The sequence below is a fragment of the Malaclemys terrapin genome, chromosome 23 (assembly GCF_027887155.1).
Source record: "Malaclemys terrapin pileata isolate rMalTer1 chromosome 23, rMalTer1.hap1, whole genome shotgun sequence".
Taxonomy (NCBI): domain Eukaryota; kingdom Metazoa; phylum Chordata; order Testudines; family Emydidae; genus Malaclemys; species Malaclemys terrapin.
This window is the reverse complement of record NC_071527.1, coordinates 6,317,870-6,335,705: the sequence shown is the minus strand read 5'-3', so window position 1 is coordinate 6,335,705 and position 17,836 is coordinate 6,317,870. Positions and strand designations below refer to the sequence as shown.

General features: G+C 46.2%; 1 protein-coding gene across 4 annotated transcripts in view; it reads right to left on the bottom strand.

Annotated features, from left to right (window-relative positions):
• Window positions 1–17,836, bottom strand: part of VDR (vitamin D receptor) — a 119,703-nt gene that overhangs the window by 63,379 nt on the left and 38,488 nt on the right. For 3 of the 4 annotated variants that reach the window (XM_054012832.1, XM_054012834.1, XM_054012835.1), the window contains exon 2: window positions 5,733–5,804. The exons of the other annotated variant lie outside the window; for it this stretch is intronic. In XM_054012832.1, coding sequence (XP_053868807.1) covers window positions 5,733–5,796 — 64 coding nt within the window. In that variant the 5' untranslated portion in view covers window positions 5,797–5,804. The remainder of the gene's footprint in view (window positions 1–5,732; window positions 5,805–17,836) is intronic. 4 annotated transcript variants of the gene reach the window in all.

Sequence of the window (17,836 nt, the reverse complement as noted above, 5' to 3'; positions counted from 1 at the left end):
GAGAGGTCTATGGCCATGTCAATTTCCTCATCACTCTCGTCGCCGTGCTGCAATCGCCTCCTCGCCTGGTCCGGGTTTCGCCTTGGCATGTTCTGGCTCTGCATATACTCCAGGACAATGCGCGTGGTGTTCATAGTGCTCATAATTGCCACGGTGATCTGAGCGGGCTCCATGATCCCAGTGCTAGCTATGGCGCCTGGTCAGAAAAAAGGCGCGAAAGTAGTATCTGATGGACCAGGAGAAGGAGGGCGGGAGGGAGGGAGGGAGGGAGGGAGGGCCGAGTGACGACATGGCGTACAGGTACAGGAACAGGGAGAAACACAAACAACTGTCACACAGAATGGTCCCCCCAAAGATTAAACTGGAAACCCTGGGCTTAGCAGGCCGTTGATTTCACGAAGGAAGGGGAAGCAAATGAACACAGAACAAATCTATTTTTTACATCTTAAGGTGGCAGCCGACGCTGCAGCATGAGTGACAGCCATACCAGTACGATGATGATGGGTACCAATCATAATATACCATCATCTGCCAAAAGGCAAGGGGCTGCTGCTGTGTAGCAATGCAGCCCCACGTCTGCCAGCCCCACGTCCGCCAGCACCCAGCATCGCCCTCGGCCTCTTCTGGGTGCTTAGCAGACAATATTGGGCAATTGGCAGAAAATAGTATATTATGACTGGTAACCGTCATCATCAAAACAGTAGCATGTCTGCCCAGGTGGCCATGATTGACAGCCATACCAGTATGACGACGACGGGTACCAGTCATAATATACCATCGCCTGGAAGGGGCTGGTGCAATGCAGCACTACGGCTGCCAGCCCCACAGCTATCACTCATGCTACACCGTCTACCGCCAAAAGGCAGTTAGCAGCTGCTGCTGTGTAGCAATGCAGTCCCACGTCTGCCGGCACCCAGAGGACATATGGTGACGGTGAGCTCAGCTGAGCTGAGCGGGCTCCATGCTTGCCGTGGTATGTTGTCTGCACAGGTAACCCAGGTAAAAAGGCGCGAATCTATTGTCTGCCGTTGCTGTGACGAGGGGGGAGGGGCCTGACGACATGTACCCAGAACCGCCCGCGACACTGTTTTGCATCATCCGGGCATTGGGATCTCAACCCAGAATTCAAAGAAAAGGCGCGAACCGCTTCTCGGCTCGAGCTGTGGCGCAAACGTAGTATCTGACGGCCTAGGGGAAGGAGGGAGGGGGGCCGAGTGACGACATGGCGTACAGGCACAGGGAATTAAAATAAAGAACGGTGGCTGTGCATCAGGGAGAGACACAAACAACTGTCACAGACTGGTCCCCCCCAAAGATTAAACTGAAAACCCTGGGTTTAGCAGGCCGTTGATTTGACGGAGGGAGGGGGAAGCAAATGAATACAGAGAAAATCTATTTTTTTACATCTTAAGACGACGGTGCAGCGTGACTGATAGCCCTCGGCATCTTTCTGGGTGCTTGGCAGCAAATACGGGGCGGTGTATGACGATGGTCTTCAGGCCTATTGCACGAGCTGCTGCTCAGGGAAGACTCTGCTAACGTGCGATGACCCGACTTGTAATAGGCCGGCTAACAGTCATAATACACCATTTACTGCCAAAAGGCAAGCCCTACGGCTGCCAGCACCCAGATCGCCGATGAAGGCTACCAGTCTACTGCACCGTCTACCGCCAAAAGGCAGTTAGCAGCTGCTGCTGTGTAGCAATGCAGTCCCACGTCTGCCGGCACCAAGAGGACATATGGTGACGGTGAGCTCAGCTGTGCTGAGTGGGCTCCATGTTGTCTGCACAGGTAACCCAGATAAAAAGGCGCGAATCTATTGTCTGCCGTTGCTGTGACGGGGGAGGGAGGGGCCTGACGACATGTACCCAGAACCGCCCGCGACACTGTTTTGCATCATCCGGGCATTGGGATCTCAACCCAGAATTCCAAGGGGCGGCGGAGACTGCGGGAACTGTGGGATAGCTGTGGGATAGCTACCCATAGTGCAATGCTCCGGAAGTCGACGCTAGCCTCGTACTGTGGACGCGGTCTGCCGACTAGAGCACCTAGAGCATTTTATTGTGTGGACATACACAATCGGCTGTATACAACCGATTTCAATAAAACCGGCTTCTATAAATTCGAACTAATTTCGTAGTGTAGACATACCCTTAGACAACTGAAGATCCTTTTTTTGAAATTTGATAACTCAAAAATGGCTAAAAGTTTGAACTTTCCATGGTGTCCAGGCCTTGCTGGATAACAGTCTTTGGACTAATATGGAGTGGGGGGCGGAAATAAAACTATATGCAACTGAACATTTTGCTTGATACACACAGTTAACATATCTGCTAAGTTTGGACTTTTTATAGAGAGCACCAATTAGATAAAATCACTGCTTGTCAGTTACATAGATGTGATTGTGAGCTGCTTTTTGATTGTGGAGTTCATCTCTTTGTATACTTTCAAACTGTGGAACCAGTCAATGAAATCAGTAGAAAGACCAGCAGTTTAGTCTTCTGCTCTCATCTACCCCAACCCAACATCCAAGCTTGAAAACCACAGGAAGATTATATGGTAGCAAGTTACTGAACTAAGTTTTTTTTTTTTAAAAAAACCTCTCAAGAATCAGAATATGCAAGTGTTATTGTTACTCTGCAAATGTTAATTCCCACATTGCTCCAGATTTTCAGAAGTGCTCAGCACCCAGAAGCTCCCATTGTTTTCCAGGGGAGCAAACAGCATTTGGCTGGGAGCAGAGAATTTATCAGAATCTGATCAGGTACCTGAATAAGTAAAGTGGGAGCTGAGCTGGCTCGTGGAGTTTTGAGGTTACATTTTTAGAGGGGATTGGGTTCCATTCCTAATTCTGCCAATGAGTCACTGTGCAATTTTGAGAAAGTCTCGTCACCTCTGTGCCTCAGTTTCCCCATCTGTAAAGTGGTATTAGCTCAGAGCGATTGAGAGGCTTAATTTAAAATCAATTTACAAACTTAAGATCCCCAAATAGAAACAGAGTATTTTTGTTAGGATACACATTTCAATAGCATAATTAACAGATGACGACATGTGCAATACAGGCATGTTACTATAGGATTTCTAACTTGCATGCTCTGTCTTTTCAGTGTTGAAAATACTATTCTTAACATCGGATTAAGTAAGTTTAGTATTTAAATGCATTAGGGAAATTCAGTAAAAGTATGCCTCAGACAGGATTGGAACAGGCGACAGTAACACACTTGTGCTCTATTTAATACGGACTCTCTGTAAGTAGTCTTGAATGCATCTTACTCTTGTGTTAAGGTTTCCTCAGTAACTCATGTTAATTTAGCAGCCAGGAGGGAATCATACGGTCTGATTCTCAGTTGAAGGCAGCTTTATCTGGCTCTGGCAGTGTCAAGGGGCCTTAAAGAACTGTGTAGAGCTGCCTTGATGTACATGAGAACCAGGGCCAAAGTCTTTGGTTTATACCCAACATTCAAACTACTTAAATAGAGAGTCTGTATTCAATAGAATACAAGTGTCTATTAATCTAAATGCCTACTTGTACTGATCTAATCAGGCTCATTAGCTGCCCACCACTGCCATAAGGAATAATATTATACCTTTCAAGTGATTAAAATATCTACTCCACTTTTTGAAAGGCTTTTTCAGTGAGTACTGGAATTGTCCTGTATACTGCTCTCTTCAGGCAGCGATTAATCAACAACCAAGGCCCCAGATTCAATAATCACATGAGCAATAAAAAGTCATTCAGTACAGTATTACTGGCCTTTGCTTTTTTTTTTTTTTTTTTTTTTTTAAAACTCAGCAGTTTGTACATTTTGATTTAAATCCACTTTAAAAGAAGTGAACCAATGTTTCCTGCTAATATAGAGAGCTAATCCATAAAGTGATTGGAAAATTGCACTGTACAGGCTGTTTGAAAATCAATGCACAGAAAAGCAAACCCTTGAGTAAGATTTTCAAAAGTGCCTAAGGGCCAGATTTCTAAAAGGGTATTTAGGCAGTGAGTGGGGTTTTCAGAAGTATGCCTAACACCCATTGGGTGTTACCTTTAAACATCTAGCCCAAGTGACTTAGGATCCTCAGTCTTATTTTCAAAAGTGACATAGGCACTCAAGAACCTAGAGTCCCATAGAAATTCTGAGAGTCTTTAGACTAAGAGCTTGTCTACACTTGACACGCTACAGCTGCACTGCTGTAGCGCTTCAGTGAGAACATTACCTATGGGTTCTATCAGTGTAGGTATTCCATCTCATAGATTCAGGCCAGAAGGGACCATCGTGATCATCTAGTCTGACCTCCTGCACATCACAGGCCACAGAACCTAGCCCACCCACTCCTGTAATAAATGTCTGGCTGAGTTACTATCACCCCCAATACAGATACCACTAAACCAACAGATGACTTCTTCTGTCAATTTAACTACTGCTGGTGGATTAACTACCAAGGTGGATTAACTATACAGATGGGAGAACCCCTTCTAGGGTGACCAGATGTTCCGATTTTATAGGGACAGTCCTGATATTTGGAGCTTTTTCTTACATTAGGTGCCTATTACCAGGGCCGGCTCTGGCTTTTTTGCCGCCCTAGGCAAAAAAGCCACCCGCTGCCCCCCTCCCGCCCCCCCCCCAGTGTGGCAGGGGAGGGCGCCGGGCCCGGGCCCGCAATCCCCGACCGGCCAGAGCGCCGGGGGGAGGGCAGTGAGCCCGGCTGGGGGTCTCCGCTCTGGCTGCCGGGGAGAGCGCCGGGAGCAGGGCGGATAGCCCGGCCGGGGCTTTCCGCTCTCCCAGACTGGCCAGAGCGCTGGGGGGAGGGCAGCGAGCCCGCCGCCGCTCTCTGCTCTCCCCGACCGGCCGGTGCGCTAGGGGGAGGGCGGCGAGCCCGGCCGAGGCCCCGCTCTCCCCGACCGGCCGGTGCGCTGGGGGGAGGGCGGCGAGCCCGGCCGGGGCCCCGCTCTCCCCGACCGGCCAGAGCGCTGGGGGGTGGGCGGTGAGCCCGGCCGGGGCCCCGCTCTCCCCGACCGGCCAGAGCGCCGGGGGGTGGGCGGCGAGCCCGCTGCGGCCCCGCTCTCCCCGACCGGCCGGAGCGCCGGGGGATGGGCGGCGAGCCCGCTGCGGCTCCGCTCTCCCCGGCAGTGGAGCAACCCGCCGCGCTGCCCCCCTCCAGGCACCGCCCCAAGCACATGCTTGGTGGGCTGCTGCCTGGAGCCGGCCCTGCCTATTATCTCCACCCCCTGTCCCAATTTTTCAAACTTACTCAAACTAAGATTTCTCAAACTTACTTACTGCAGCAGCAGCAGCAAGGGTCCACACTGAATTGCTGCAGCTGTGCCACTATAGCATTTTAAGTATAGACATATCCTAGGTCACTTTTGAAAAGTGGATTTGAGTACCCAAGAAGTTTAGACACTCTTGAAAGTTTTACCCCTTAACACAGTGGATGTTTTCCAGAGTAAACACACAAAGAAAGTGCATTCAAGGGCTAGGATTTGCAAAGGTGTCCTTGAGTTTTAACAGGATTTGGGGTGCCTAACTCCCTTGAAATTCAGTGGAACCTGAGTGCTGGACTCCCTTATAGTCCTACAGAAACCCCAGCCAAAAATTACAGAATTCACTCCCAGCTATTTTAGAAACTCACAAATTCTCCCTCTTTCCTGACATACTGCAGAAGCAAGCAATAGGCATCCCACTACAGACAGATATTCCTTCTGTAAGAGAGAAAAAACAAAAACAAAACTACTTTACCGGCATCCAGAACATGCGTCACACCGTCCTGGTATACTCCCCAACAGTTCTGAAGTTGTGACATGGAACAATCTGTGGTCAAAAAATGTTTGACAATGTAATTGCTCAAAACATTAATGATGGTCAGGCAAGTCAAATGGATAATCTCAGATTCTGCTTGAATTCTGGGAATTTACTCCGGCCTTTAACTCTGATCTATTGACGTAAGCAATATTCATTACCTGGGTGTGGTGTTCTCAAAATAACCCACCCCACCCAAAAAGATTCTTGCAGCACCAAATGCCATGTTCAGCTTTCCATGGCACAGAGGTTCTCATAACCCCACCTCCTGTAGACACGTTAAGAGATATTGCTAATAGGAGGGCATACTGCCCTCCAGATGCCCAGACCAACCACATTGCTAGGAGAATTAGAGCAATGCTAGGGGAGAATCCATGCCGTGCTCAAAGACACAGGAAGAAGAACAAAGGATGAGAATGACGCACAGCTAGTTTCTTTAATCTTGATAACATTTTTCTATAAACGTAAGTTTCACAATTCAGCTCGTCAAGTCCTTAACACTGAGGCACTGGCAGGCTTGTGTGGGATGGAGTTAATTGGTGCTGAATGGCTTTTCCCAGCTTTGGCCTTGATTCAACAAAGCATATATGCATGAAGTCAGTGGGATCATTTAAATGCTGAAAGTTAAGATGCATGTTTAACTACCTTGTGGAATGGGGATCTCATTTCTTTTTCTGGCTACCCTGTTGGCATGATTACAGGACAACAGTGGATTAATATGTGCATGCTCAGATCCCAGAAATAATTGAACGGGTTACTTTTTTGCTTTGGTGCAATTACATTGGAACTGTGACTAATCTATGCAGCTGCTCGGCTTCCTTCCCCAGACCTGAAGAACTCTGTGGAGCTCAAAAGTTTTATCTTCCACCAACAAAGTTGGTTAAAAATAAAAATATATATATAAAAAATAAAAGATATTACCTCATCTACCTAGTCTCTGTTCTATGCAATAGAGATACCACACTAACTTCTCTTTCCCCATTTTCTGCAGTGATTCACCACTGTCAGTTTCCCATTTTGAAGGCTGAGATATGAAGCCTTGTCACTATTTGTGCAGCTGCTAGATCAAAAGGCCAAATGAAAAGTTCTAGAATATTTTTATTAAACTGAAATTACTTTGACTTAATACTTTCTATTAATCCTTTTCTCAGAAAGAGTAGAATAGAATTTTGCTAAGAGTTTAATTTTTTTTTTTAAATCAAAAGAGACTCAAGACTGAGACAGTCCAATATTTATATTATTTCAGTTAAAAAAAAATTCCACCTATAAAGATCTGCTTCCCATTTACCAACCTATAGAGAATGGAGGAGAATCTGAAATATTTTGAGATAGGTTTGACACACTCTGCTACAGATCTCTACCAATCTTAATATTTGGTGTCAATTACTGCACCTCTCTTATCTAGCATCCCCCAAACCTAAGATTTTAGTGTATTTTTTAAAGAGGCAAAAGGAGTTAGGTGCCCAAATTCCATAGGAAATACCATCTTAGGTCAATAAAGATATACTGGACCATTATGAAAGTGAAAACCATGCAAGTGTACAAGAAGTTACACATTTAGAAGTTAGAGGGAAAGGTATTGCTAGGACATTAGTCCATCAAACCACTACTCTACCCTCCTTGAAGTCGCCCCTCAAGACTAATCTCTACCATATGGTTAACTCACCTAATAATGGCTGGGTAGATGGTCAATGGGGACTTTATATCTATGCCTATACCTTTTTTAAGAACAAGAACATCTCTAACCCATCACACAGCTAGGCTATATAAATGGATGTTCTTACCACGGTTACATTCATCCTCCTTTCCCGGTTCCTTTTTTTTTTTTTTTTAATTTAAAGCCACTTGCTGTATTTTATCATACTTCAGATTGTAATCGCTCTTGGATATGGTTTGTCTCTTGTGTTTCTATAGCACGTACACAGCATAATGGGGCCCAGTCACAAATGGAGTCTGGACTGCTCCTCTATTACAAACCAGTTCTTAAATGACCATTTTCCCCTCCATATTATGTTCCTCTAGGTCCAACAGCAGCTTCTGTTCTGCTGTGAAACATGCTGTACCCTCTGCAGCTTTCAAAGAACCCTGGGGCACAGGGCAAGTCTGGGCAGAGATTAGGCAAATTCATTATATAGATTTCCAAGACTGATTGGTATCCCAAAGATTTAAATAAGAATTAAATTTGTGAGGTGATCCTGTCAGATCTCAAATGTTAAGCAGGACTGGGTTGGGGTAGCATGTGGATAGAAGAATTCCATAGGATACAGGTTCTGCAGACAATGGTGTTGGCAATTCCATAGGTGGCACTCTCCCTCCCCTGAGACGGTAACACTACTTCACCCGGGATGCTGCTGTGTTTTAAACATCAAACTTGAGGTCCTGGCTACTTACTGTCAATAAAAGGTCCCCTGATTTTGTTTGGGGGAGGAGGGGGTCAGGAGGGAACCAAGACTCTGGATATTAGCATTGTTATCATGGCAACCCTTCAGCGCTCTTCTGACTCACTCAATTCACACAGTGTTGCATGGTCTAAAGGATTTTTCTTCACTTCCTGTGTTGAACTGCTGTGTGATGCCCCATCTACTTTTAAAACAACTACTAAACTCTCCTTTAGGAGGAAGTTGGAATTTAGGGATTGGATTAAGGGATACTTGTGTTTTGTAGTTGCTGACTTTGTAAATAAAGTGCTTTGAGATCCTTCAGTATGAAAAACACTACAATAGGTAAAGAAAGCCATTGGGCCAGAGAGTGTCCATTGCCCTGTTCCTTGTGGAGTCACTGAGATCCACTGCTATTCTGATTTAGCGTTTTTTACACCCATTTTGCCCTGGTATAAGTGATGTACATGGGGCAGGGTAATGGAGAATCAGACCCTCTTTCTTGCTCTCTCTTCTTTGCATCTGCTCCATCCTTAAGATTTTGTATCTCTCTCTCATACAAATACCAAGATCTGCCAGCTGCTCCCCGCCTTATGTATTTTGCCAGAGACATCACATGGCACCCTTAGAATGACTCCACTGCCCATTGATGATATTCTTTGTTTGGAGTAATCACTTTGTCCTTGTGACAGATATTGCAACCCATGCAATATTTTGGGGGACCACGGTATTACATTTATGAATGGTTTACATATTATTATGTTTTACTCCATAGTGAGGGGTTATGGGGGCAGGGGAACCACATCTCCTACAGGAACTAGAAACAGCAGGAGGTAATTACCCAGAGATCAAACAATTCCGGAGAAGTTCCACCCCACAGGGTAGTTTCACAGAGGGGGAAAAGCTGGATTTTCCAAAGATAGGAAACAAAGAAAGAACTTTTGGTAGAACAGGATGAAATTAAATGGACTTGTGGTCTTCCTTTTGATTTAGCAAATGGACAGGACTTTCTGTCCCAGGAAAAGCCCCACCCCTTGCTGAAGGGTTGGAAGGAATGTCGGCCTGTCAGACTCATCGTGTGGGAAGAGGAGTGAATTCTGGCATGTTTAGTCAGTGTGTAGGAACTTTTATTGCTTTTATATGCTTTCGCCATATGCTTTTTTGTCCTAAAAATAAATGTACTCTGCTCAGAAAGAGCTCTGTGGTCACTGGTGAAAAAAACAAAAACATTGTCCTTGTCGAGAAAGCACAGCCCATGACAGCGCACAACAGGGGGCTGCGCATTCTTAAAAGCTCCAGTCAGAAGGATGTGGGATAAGGGTCCCTACCCAGCAACAGGTGACAGTAGAGACTCAAGACCTGACTGGGCATTCCTGGAATGGATGATGGAGGGGAAATACAGGAACATACTGAAAACAGAGACAAACTCTGCATTTTAGCTCTCCATTAATACAGCATATCAACTCTGAATCCACAGGCCATATGGCTGCCTGTGATACATGGGCAGATTCCCCTTATTTGGGCTCCCTCGCCATGTTTGTATTTTAAAAACAGAGGTTTTTCAAATGATTAGTTTTAGCGTTAGAATCCCAAACCTAACAGAGGAACATCCCAGCTGGAATCAAAACTAACTTTTGCTCTGCTTTAATTCTTGCCATAATCTAGGCTGTGGATTTGTCAAATAGCTGCCAAGGTGCAAGATGCAGATTTTCCACCCTTTGTGCGCGTTTGCCTGATCAGCAGGGACATTACATAAATTATAACCTGCAGGTTTCACTAACCAGGTTACTCAGACACCAAAAGCAGCATCCTCCCAACCTCAATCTGTCTGCCAACCTCCCTCCCTCCCTGCAAAGCAGCAGCTTCCTTTTCTCCCCCAGCTCTACACAAAACATCCATCAGAATTAGTCACTGCTTTGCACTAGTGCCCTAGCTCCTCGGATGGAACTAGGTTGCCCCAGCACCTCTGTGTGTTATCTAAGTGCTAGGGATGTGGATAGGACATTACAATGCACCCAACATTTTTCCAAAATGAAGGGGGCTTCCCTGGCTGAGTGGGACATTGTCCTTAGGGAAACAGGAGTTCAATATTAGAACAAAGGGTCCCACACCCCTTAAAACAATATCGGATGAAGACCTAGAAAGCATGCTTTGCTTATATCTACATAAAGCCAGATTAACATTTATAAACATCTGGCACCTGCAAGTGTTAAGTTCCGGGAAGGAATAATACTGCCATCTCTAATCACTCTGGTACCTGGGCACCAAGGTCTAATTGGCAGATACCTTCAGAAATGGAAAGCAGAACAGTGCCATCCTCTCTTCTCCTCTGCTGGAAGAAAGGGTTGAGCGGGAAGGATGGTAAAGAGAAGGCCCATTGCCTCTTCCCCACATGGGGTACCAGCAAACTTCTGCTTCCTCTGCAGGTATATTCCACGCCTAGATGGTCCAGTCAATGCTAACCCTGAGTTACTGACACTCTGCTCCTTGCTCTGATAAGACTCTGGCCAGTACACCCGCACCAAGCAGAGAAGAGCACTCCAGCTCTCAGCTCTCTAGTTCCTGCTATGCCTGTAGGGTGACCAGATCAGCGCTATAAAATATCGGGACGTGGGGGGGGAAGCAAAGAAAGGGGGGGCGCGGAGAATGAAACTCCTCTTTTTTTTCCCCCTCCCTAAGGGGCCGGGGACATTAGCAGGCCCCGGCCGCACACACTGCCCTCCCCCAGAGCCTCCCGCCCCCCGGCCCACCATGGGCATATGCGGCGCGTGGTGGGCCCAGGCAGGGGTAGTGCGGAGCCGGCAGGGGCCAGCGCGGGCCGAATCCCCGCTGCTGCCGGGGAGCCCCGCGCCTCTCCCTCCCGCTCGCGGCTGCGGCTCCTTCCCGGCGGGACGCGCCTCCCACTGCCCCGGCCACATGCAGCACGCGTCCCCTGCGCCTAGTCTCCCTCCCGCCAGGAAGGAGCCGCTGGACGCACGCCACATGTGCCCAGGGTGGGCTGGGGGGCGCGGCCTGCCGGGAAGGAGCTGCAGCTGCGAGCGGGAGAGGCGCGGGGCTCCCCGGCAGCAGCAGGGATTCGGACGCGCGCCCCATGTGCCCGTGGCGGGCTGGAGGCACAGGGAGGGAGGGGAGGCGCTGATCGACAGGACTGGGTGGCTTTGGGAGTGGAGGGTGGGTGCTGACATGGGGGCTGCTGACGTATTACTGTAGCTCTTTGGAAATGTACATTGGTAAATTCGGGCTCCTTCTCAGGCTCAGGTTGGCCACCCCTGCATTACTGAGTCTTGTAATTACACTGTATATGCTTTATCCCTGTAGCTTGCTCTCCCTGCTATTAGCTTACTTAACTTTTAATGAAAAGCAAAGGTGGTTTGTCATTAAAATTACACAATTAATTATTCTGCTCTCCTAATGAACGTCAGATGCAATCACCATGAGAATTACTAGGCCGTTTAGCATAATTTCATGTTGGAATTCCTGGAATATGTTACTCAATACTAGAACGAAACTGACAGATCTTCAGGATGGTGGATTCGTCAAGCTGACATTTATTCTTCAACTCTTGAAAGAGCCCAGGTTGTTTGTCTTAAGACTGTTGCCCCTGGTCATGCACCTCTGATTTGGAAAAAAGGTCAAACTAGTTTCACATCTGTATGTAGGAGCTGACCTATTTTTTGTCCTGGTGGAGTCTACGTAGAGGCTTAAAAAAAACAAAAACAAAACCAAACCACACTCTGTGCTATACCAAGGGTAGAGTTCAGGGAGTCCTATTCCAATAGAGCAAACTGAAGTCAAGTCTTTGAAAAGTGAGGTCATCATCCTAACCTTAAAATTTCCTTCCACTGTAAGGCTGACTAAGAATGGAAAAACAAAACTGCCATAGCCACACTGAGCTGGTTAAGAATATAATTAACAATTAGAACACTACCAGACAATATGCAGAGGAAGCAATTATAGTAAGGAAGCCCCTATAGTTAAACATTAAATAGATGGGGGGAAATAATCTGCATTGCGTGAATAATACTGCACGTTCTTTTAAACACTAATATACTATATTCAATTACCATCTCATAAACACAAGAACTAAGGGTCACCAAATGAAATTAATAGGCAGCACATTTAAAACAAATAAAAGGAAATACTTCACACAACACAGTCAACCTGTGGAACTCCTTGCCAGAGGATGTTGTGAACACCAAGACCATAACAGGGTTAAAAAAAGAACTAGATAAATTCATGGAGAATAGGTCCATCAATGGCTATTAGCCAGGATGGGCAGGAATGGTGGCCCTAGCCTCTGTTTGCCAGAAGCTGGGAATGAGCGACAGGGGATGGATCACTTGATGATTCCCTGTTCTGTTCATTCCCTCTGGGGCACCTGGCCAATGTTGGAAGACAGGATACTGGGCTAGACAAACCTTTGGTCTGACCTAGTAGGGCCATTCTTATGTTCTTCTTGTTTGTGGCTGTGTGATCCTTCTTACATAGGAGTGACTGAAGGCATGTTGGACATGCAAAAAACCCGATCACATTCATCATTAGTGGAGGGGTCTGCCAGAACAATTTTAGAGTTGACTCCTCTGCAGGATGGTTAAAAGCCACATTCTACTATTAGCATCACTGGGTGAGATTAAAGGCAGAATTAACTAAACCCCAGATATGGACCTGCAAAATCCATGTCAGCCCTACGTGTCTCCAAAAGGAGAAAGAGATGTTAGGGAACTAACTTAGGACTTGGAGATCAAGGGTCTCTGCAAAGCTACCTCATTATCCACTTTCAGATCCCGCCTCAAAAAAAAAAAAAAAAGCCACACACCACTTTCCTTTGCCATGATGCCTACAAAAACTACAGTGGTTAGTGCTGCTGGTCAGGGCTGCCCCGGGGGACGGAGGGGGAAAGTGGGGCAATTTGCCCCAGGCCCGCCCCCCTCCAAGAATATAGTATTCTATAGTATTGCAACTTTTTTTTAATGGAAGGGGCCCCCGAAATTGCTTTGCCCCAGGCCCCCTGAATCCTCTGGGCGGCCCTGCTGCTGGTGTGAAGAGAACACCAACTATCATGATGACCAATATTATCCACTAATACCTCAGGAAGTTGTTAAATAAAAGCTACTAAAGTAAGACATTTATATATTAGTAGGTCCAGATAATTTGCAGCCAAAAATTTTTAAAAAGTTGGTTGAGGAGCTCGCTGGACCATTAATGCTGATTTTCAATAAGTCTTGAAGCACTGGGGAAGTTTCAGAAGACTGCTTTTAAAAAGTAATGATGTACATGGGGGGGGGGATGACAAAGGGGGATCCCCTCAGGATTAGGTCAGAGATGCACTCCCCAACTTCAACCTTAACGCCACCTTAAATGTGTCTGTCCAAGAACAGATTCTGTTTCCAAGGGTGAGTGACAGAAGGCAAAGTGCTGGCTGGTAAACCACGTTTACTAGTCTGCTTGGAAGTTTATGTGTGGGGGTGGCAGAGACACACAGGGACTGGGCCAGATTTAACTGCTGTGGCTCAGTAAGCCTAAGTGAGTGACAAACAAGGAGAACATGAGGCGCTCTAGTGTGTAGATAGGTCTATAAGCACAAAGTGGAGAGGGTTTTCCATTCTGAAGGAGGAAGTGCAAAGGTTCAGATGAAGTTGCAGAAAGGGAAGTGGAATTAAATCACAAAGGCACCATCAGGAGGGACATCACTGAGACAGATGTGAATGATGCAGGACGGCAGAAAGAAAAAAAAATAAGCCACCACACAGTGGCGTTATTGAAAAGAAACATGCATGGACCCATTAATCTTAAGAGTCCAGCTAAGTGTGGATCAGGCTTAGAGTTAGAAGATTAGAGTGAGAAGATGCAGAGACGTGAAGCATGGGCAAACAAACGGCAGAAGTTGCCTCTTCTTTCCAGTGGTTCTAGTGAATATAACCATGTTTCTCAATCTGTGAGGCAAGAGAAATGGCTTTCTACATCCTGACTTTCAAAACAAGAAGTAGACATAAAAGGTAAAAAGAAGAACATGGAAAAAACCTATAATAAGCAGAAATTCCATAGCAATCTAATAGACAACCTTTAGAGACATGGGAAGAGAAACAAAGCTGTGCTGGATTAATGCTGATGATGTTGGGAAATCCTTCCAGCATTGAAATACATAATCAATAAAAGGATCACCAATAGTAGAGGCCAACCAATGGACATACAGAGAGCAATGGAATAGTGCTAGGAGCATCTAATTCAGACATTCAGCACTGATATCCGTTTAAGCAGATGGGTACCAACCTCATAGGTTCGAAATTGACAGGGCTTGGTAGGCAGGCTGGCTTGAAACTTGGGGGGGAAAATGGGTAGTTGATGAATTCTCATTTCACTAAAAGTCTGGAATCAATTTAAATAAATATTTGTAAGATGGACAGAGTCTGATTTGTCATTGTCCTGTGTCATGGGCAGTCATTTATACCAGGGAAAAGCATGTGCAATGCGGGTATGAAATGCTATGAAACAGGGATAAAAACAATTATGGTTTCATAGCATTTTATATCCACTCTGCACTGGTGTAGGGGACTACCAAAAGTCTAGGGCAACGGACAAACAGGCCCACAATCTTCCCCAACAAAAGGGTTAACAGGATACTCAATCTCTCACCCCAGGTTATATTCAGCCTAAATTTAATGAGATCAATTCAGTTACAAAATAGTCTCCCATGGAAAGCGGTAGAAATTTCCATCTCTTGGGTCATTTAAACCTAGACTGGAGAAGTGTATAAATATTGCACTGACAGAGGATTAACTGGATTGATCTACTTGAGTCTTATTTCTAGCTACTGTGATTAGAACGGATTCCCTTGGGTTCTGTAGTAGGCACTATTTTCCTGATGTCAAACATTTTTCTTCATGCAACATCACTGAACTTTTTAACTGTTCTAAAGCTTTATATTTCTTCCAGGCTCTAGCACTTAACTATAGTGTATATATTGGCTTCTCAAGAGGTTACAATTTCTATGGCTATACCCCATGCTTAGTTCCCTAGAACTGCAAGACAGACACAAGCATGAGGAAGTCTTGGCAGAATGAAGGAGTCAAGGAGATGTCTTCACTGGATGATCATTCTTGCTAAACTACATCAAACATTTATTGTTTTCATGAGACACACTGAAGTTTTCCCTGTCAGCAGGAACCCAACAAGTTGACTCTGGAGGGGACAGAGTGCAAAACTCCCATAAAGTATATGCAGCAAAATACCTTTTTGATTACCCCTTTGCAGGGAATGATCGATCAATCTCACTGCAACTAAAAACACAGTATTACAAAATATTTACAAAAGACAACCAAAATGGAACATAAAAACTTAATGACCAGGTGTGTGTATGAAATGTTGCCAACGCATTTCCAGTACCTCAGGAGTTTATTCTAGCATCCGACCCAAAGCATTTGGAGGGTGAAAAGGTTCCAGTGGGAGTGCCAGACATACTCGTCTTTCAGTACCAGTGTCCCGCAAAATAGAAGAAAGACCCAAGAAAGGTTCCATCATAGTGTCACTTCTGGATTCTTGCTAAAGAAACTTTGCCCACCTCTGAATTAGAGTGACTGACTACGGCCCGGGACCGTCCTGCCCGGCCCTTGAGCTCCTGGCCAGGGAGGCTAGCCCCCGGCCCCTCCCCTGCTGTCCCAGCTCGCCATGCCGCCAGTGCTCTGTGTGGCGGGGCTGCAAGCTCCTGCCGGGCAGCGCGGCTACAAGAGGCAGTCAGGGGACAGGGAGCGGGGGGGAGGGGGTTGGATAGGGGGTGGGGTCCCAGGAGGGAGCAGTCAGGGGATAAGGAGCGGGGGAGAGAGGGGTGGATGGGTCAGGGATTCTGAAGGAGGCAGTCAGGGGGTGGGGGCCAGGCTGTTTGGGGAGGCACAGCCTTCCCTACCCAGCCCTCCATACAGTTTCGGAACGCCGATGTGGTCCTCAGGCCAATAAGTTTGCCCACCCCTGCTCTAAATTCATTGTCTGCATAGCAACTGCTGTATCACTATCACAGTATAGGATTGGCTTGTTCAGTAATTGATTAAACTGCTTCACTAGTTATGATATTAAATAAACACGCAGCTATAAACATTATGGCTTAGGCAAAAACAAAAGCCAGGAATTCATGCTAGTAAAGGCCAGTGATCAAACCTCAACCTATTAAGAAAGGTGCAATGGAATGAATACATAGAATCATAGAATATCAGGGTTGGAAGGGACCTCAGGAGGTCATCTAGTCCAACCCCCTGCTCAAAGTAAGACCAACCCCAACTAAGTCATCCCAGCCAGGGCTTTGTCAAGCCTGACCTTAAAAACCTCTAAGGAAGGAGATTGTACCACCTCCCTAGGTAATCCATTCCAGTACTTCACCACCCTCCTAGTGAAAAAGTTTTTCCTAATATCCAACCTAAACCTCCCCCACTACAACATGAGACCATTACTCCTTGTTCTGTCATCTGCCACCACTGAGAACAGTCTAGATCCATCCTTTTTGGAACCCCTTTCAGGTAGTTGAAAGCAGCTATCAAATCCCCCCTCATTCTTCTCTTCTGCAGACTAAACAATCCCAGTTCCCTCAGCCTCCCCTCATAAGTCATGTGCTCCAGACCCCTAATCATTTTTGTTGCCCTCCGCTGGACTCTTCCCAATTTTTCCACATCCTTCTTGTAGTGTGGGGCCCAAAACTGGACACAGTACTCCAGACGAGGCCTCACCAATGTCAAATAGAGGGGAATGATCACGTCCCTCGATCTGCTGGCAATGCCCCCCCTACTTATACAGCCCAAAATGCTGTTAGCCTTCTTGGCAACAAGGGCACACTGACTCATATCCAGCTTCTCGTCCACTGTAACCCCTAGGTCCTTTTCTGCAGAACTGCTGCCTAGCCATTCAGTCCCTAGTCTGTAGCAGTGCATAGGATTCTTCCGTCCTAAGTGCAGGACTCTGCACTTGTCCTTGTTGAACCGCATCAGGTTTTTTTTGGCCCAATCCTCTAATTTGTCTAGGTCCCTCTGTATCCTATCCCTACCCTCCAGCGTATCTACCACTCCTCCCAGTTTCATTCTATCTGCAAACTTGCTGAGGGTGCAGTCCACACCATCCTCTAGATCATTAATGAAGATATTGAACAAAACTGGCCCCAGGACCAACCCTTGGGGCATTCCACTTGATACTGGCTGCCAACTAGACATGGAGCCATTGATCACTACCCGTTGAGCCCGACGATCTAGCCAGCTTTCTATCCACCTTATAGGCCATTCATCCAGCCCATACTACTTTAACTTGCTGGCAAGAATACTGTGGGAGACAGTATCAAAAGCTTTGCTAAAGTCAAGGAATAACACATCCACTGCTTTCCCCTCATCCACAGGGCCAGTTATCTCATCATAGAAGGCAATTAGATTAGTCAAGCATGACTTGCCCTTGGTGAATCCATGCTGATTGTTCCTGATCACTTTCCTCTCCTCTCATCATTCATCTCAACATCAGACTTCCCATCATTGATTGGTTTGCAGTAATTTATTAAATTTCACAGATGCATTCATCTCAATACTTCCCACCCCCATGTAAATTTTTATATCCATTGGAATATGCATTTACATGTGGTCAAGTCTCATTTGGATGCGGTGTATAGTAATGTCTCAGAGCCTAGAGAGCAGAGTATGTGAA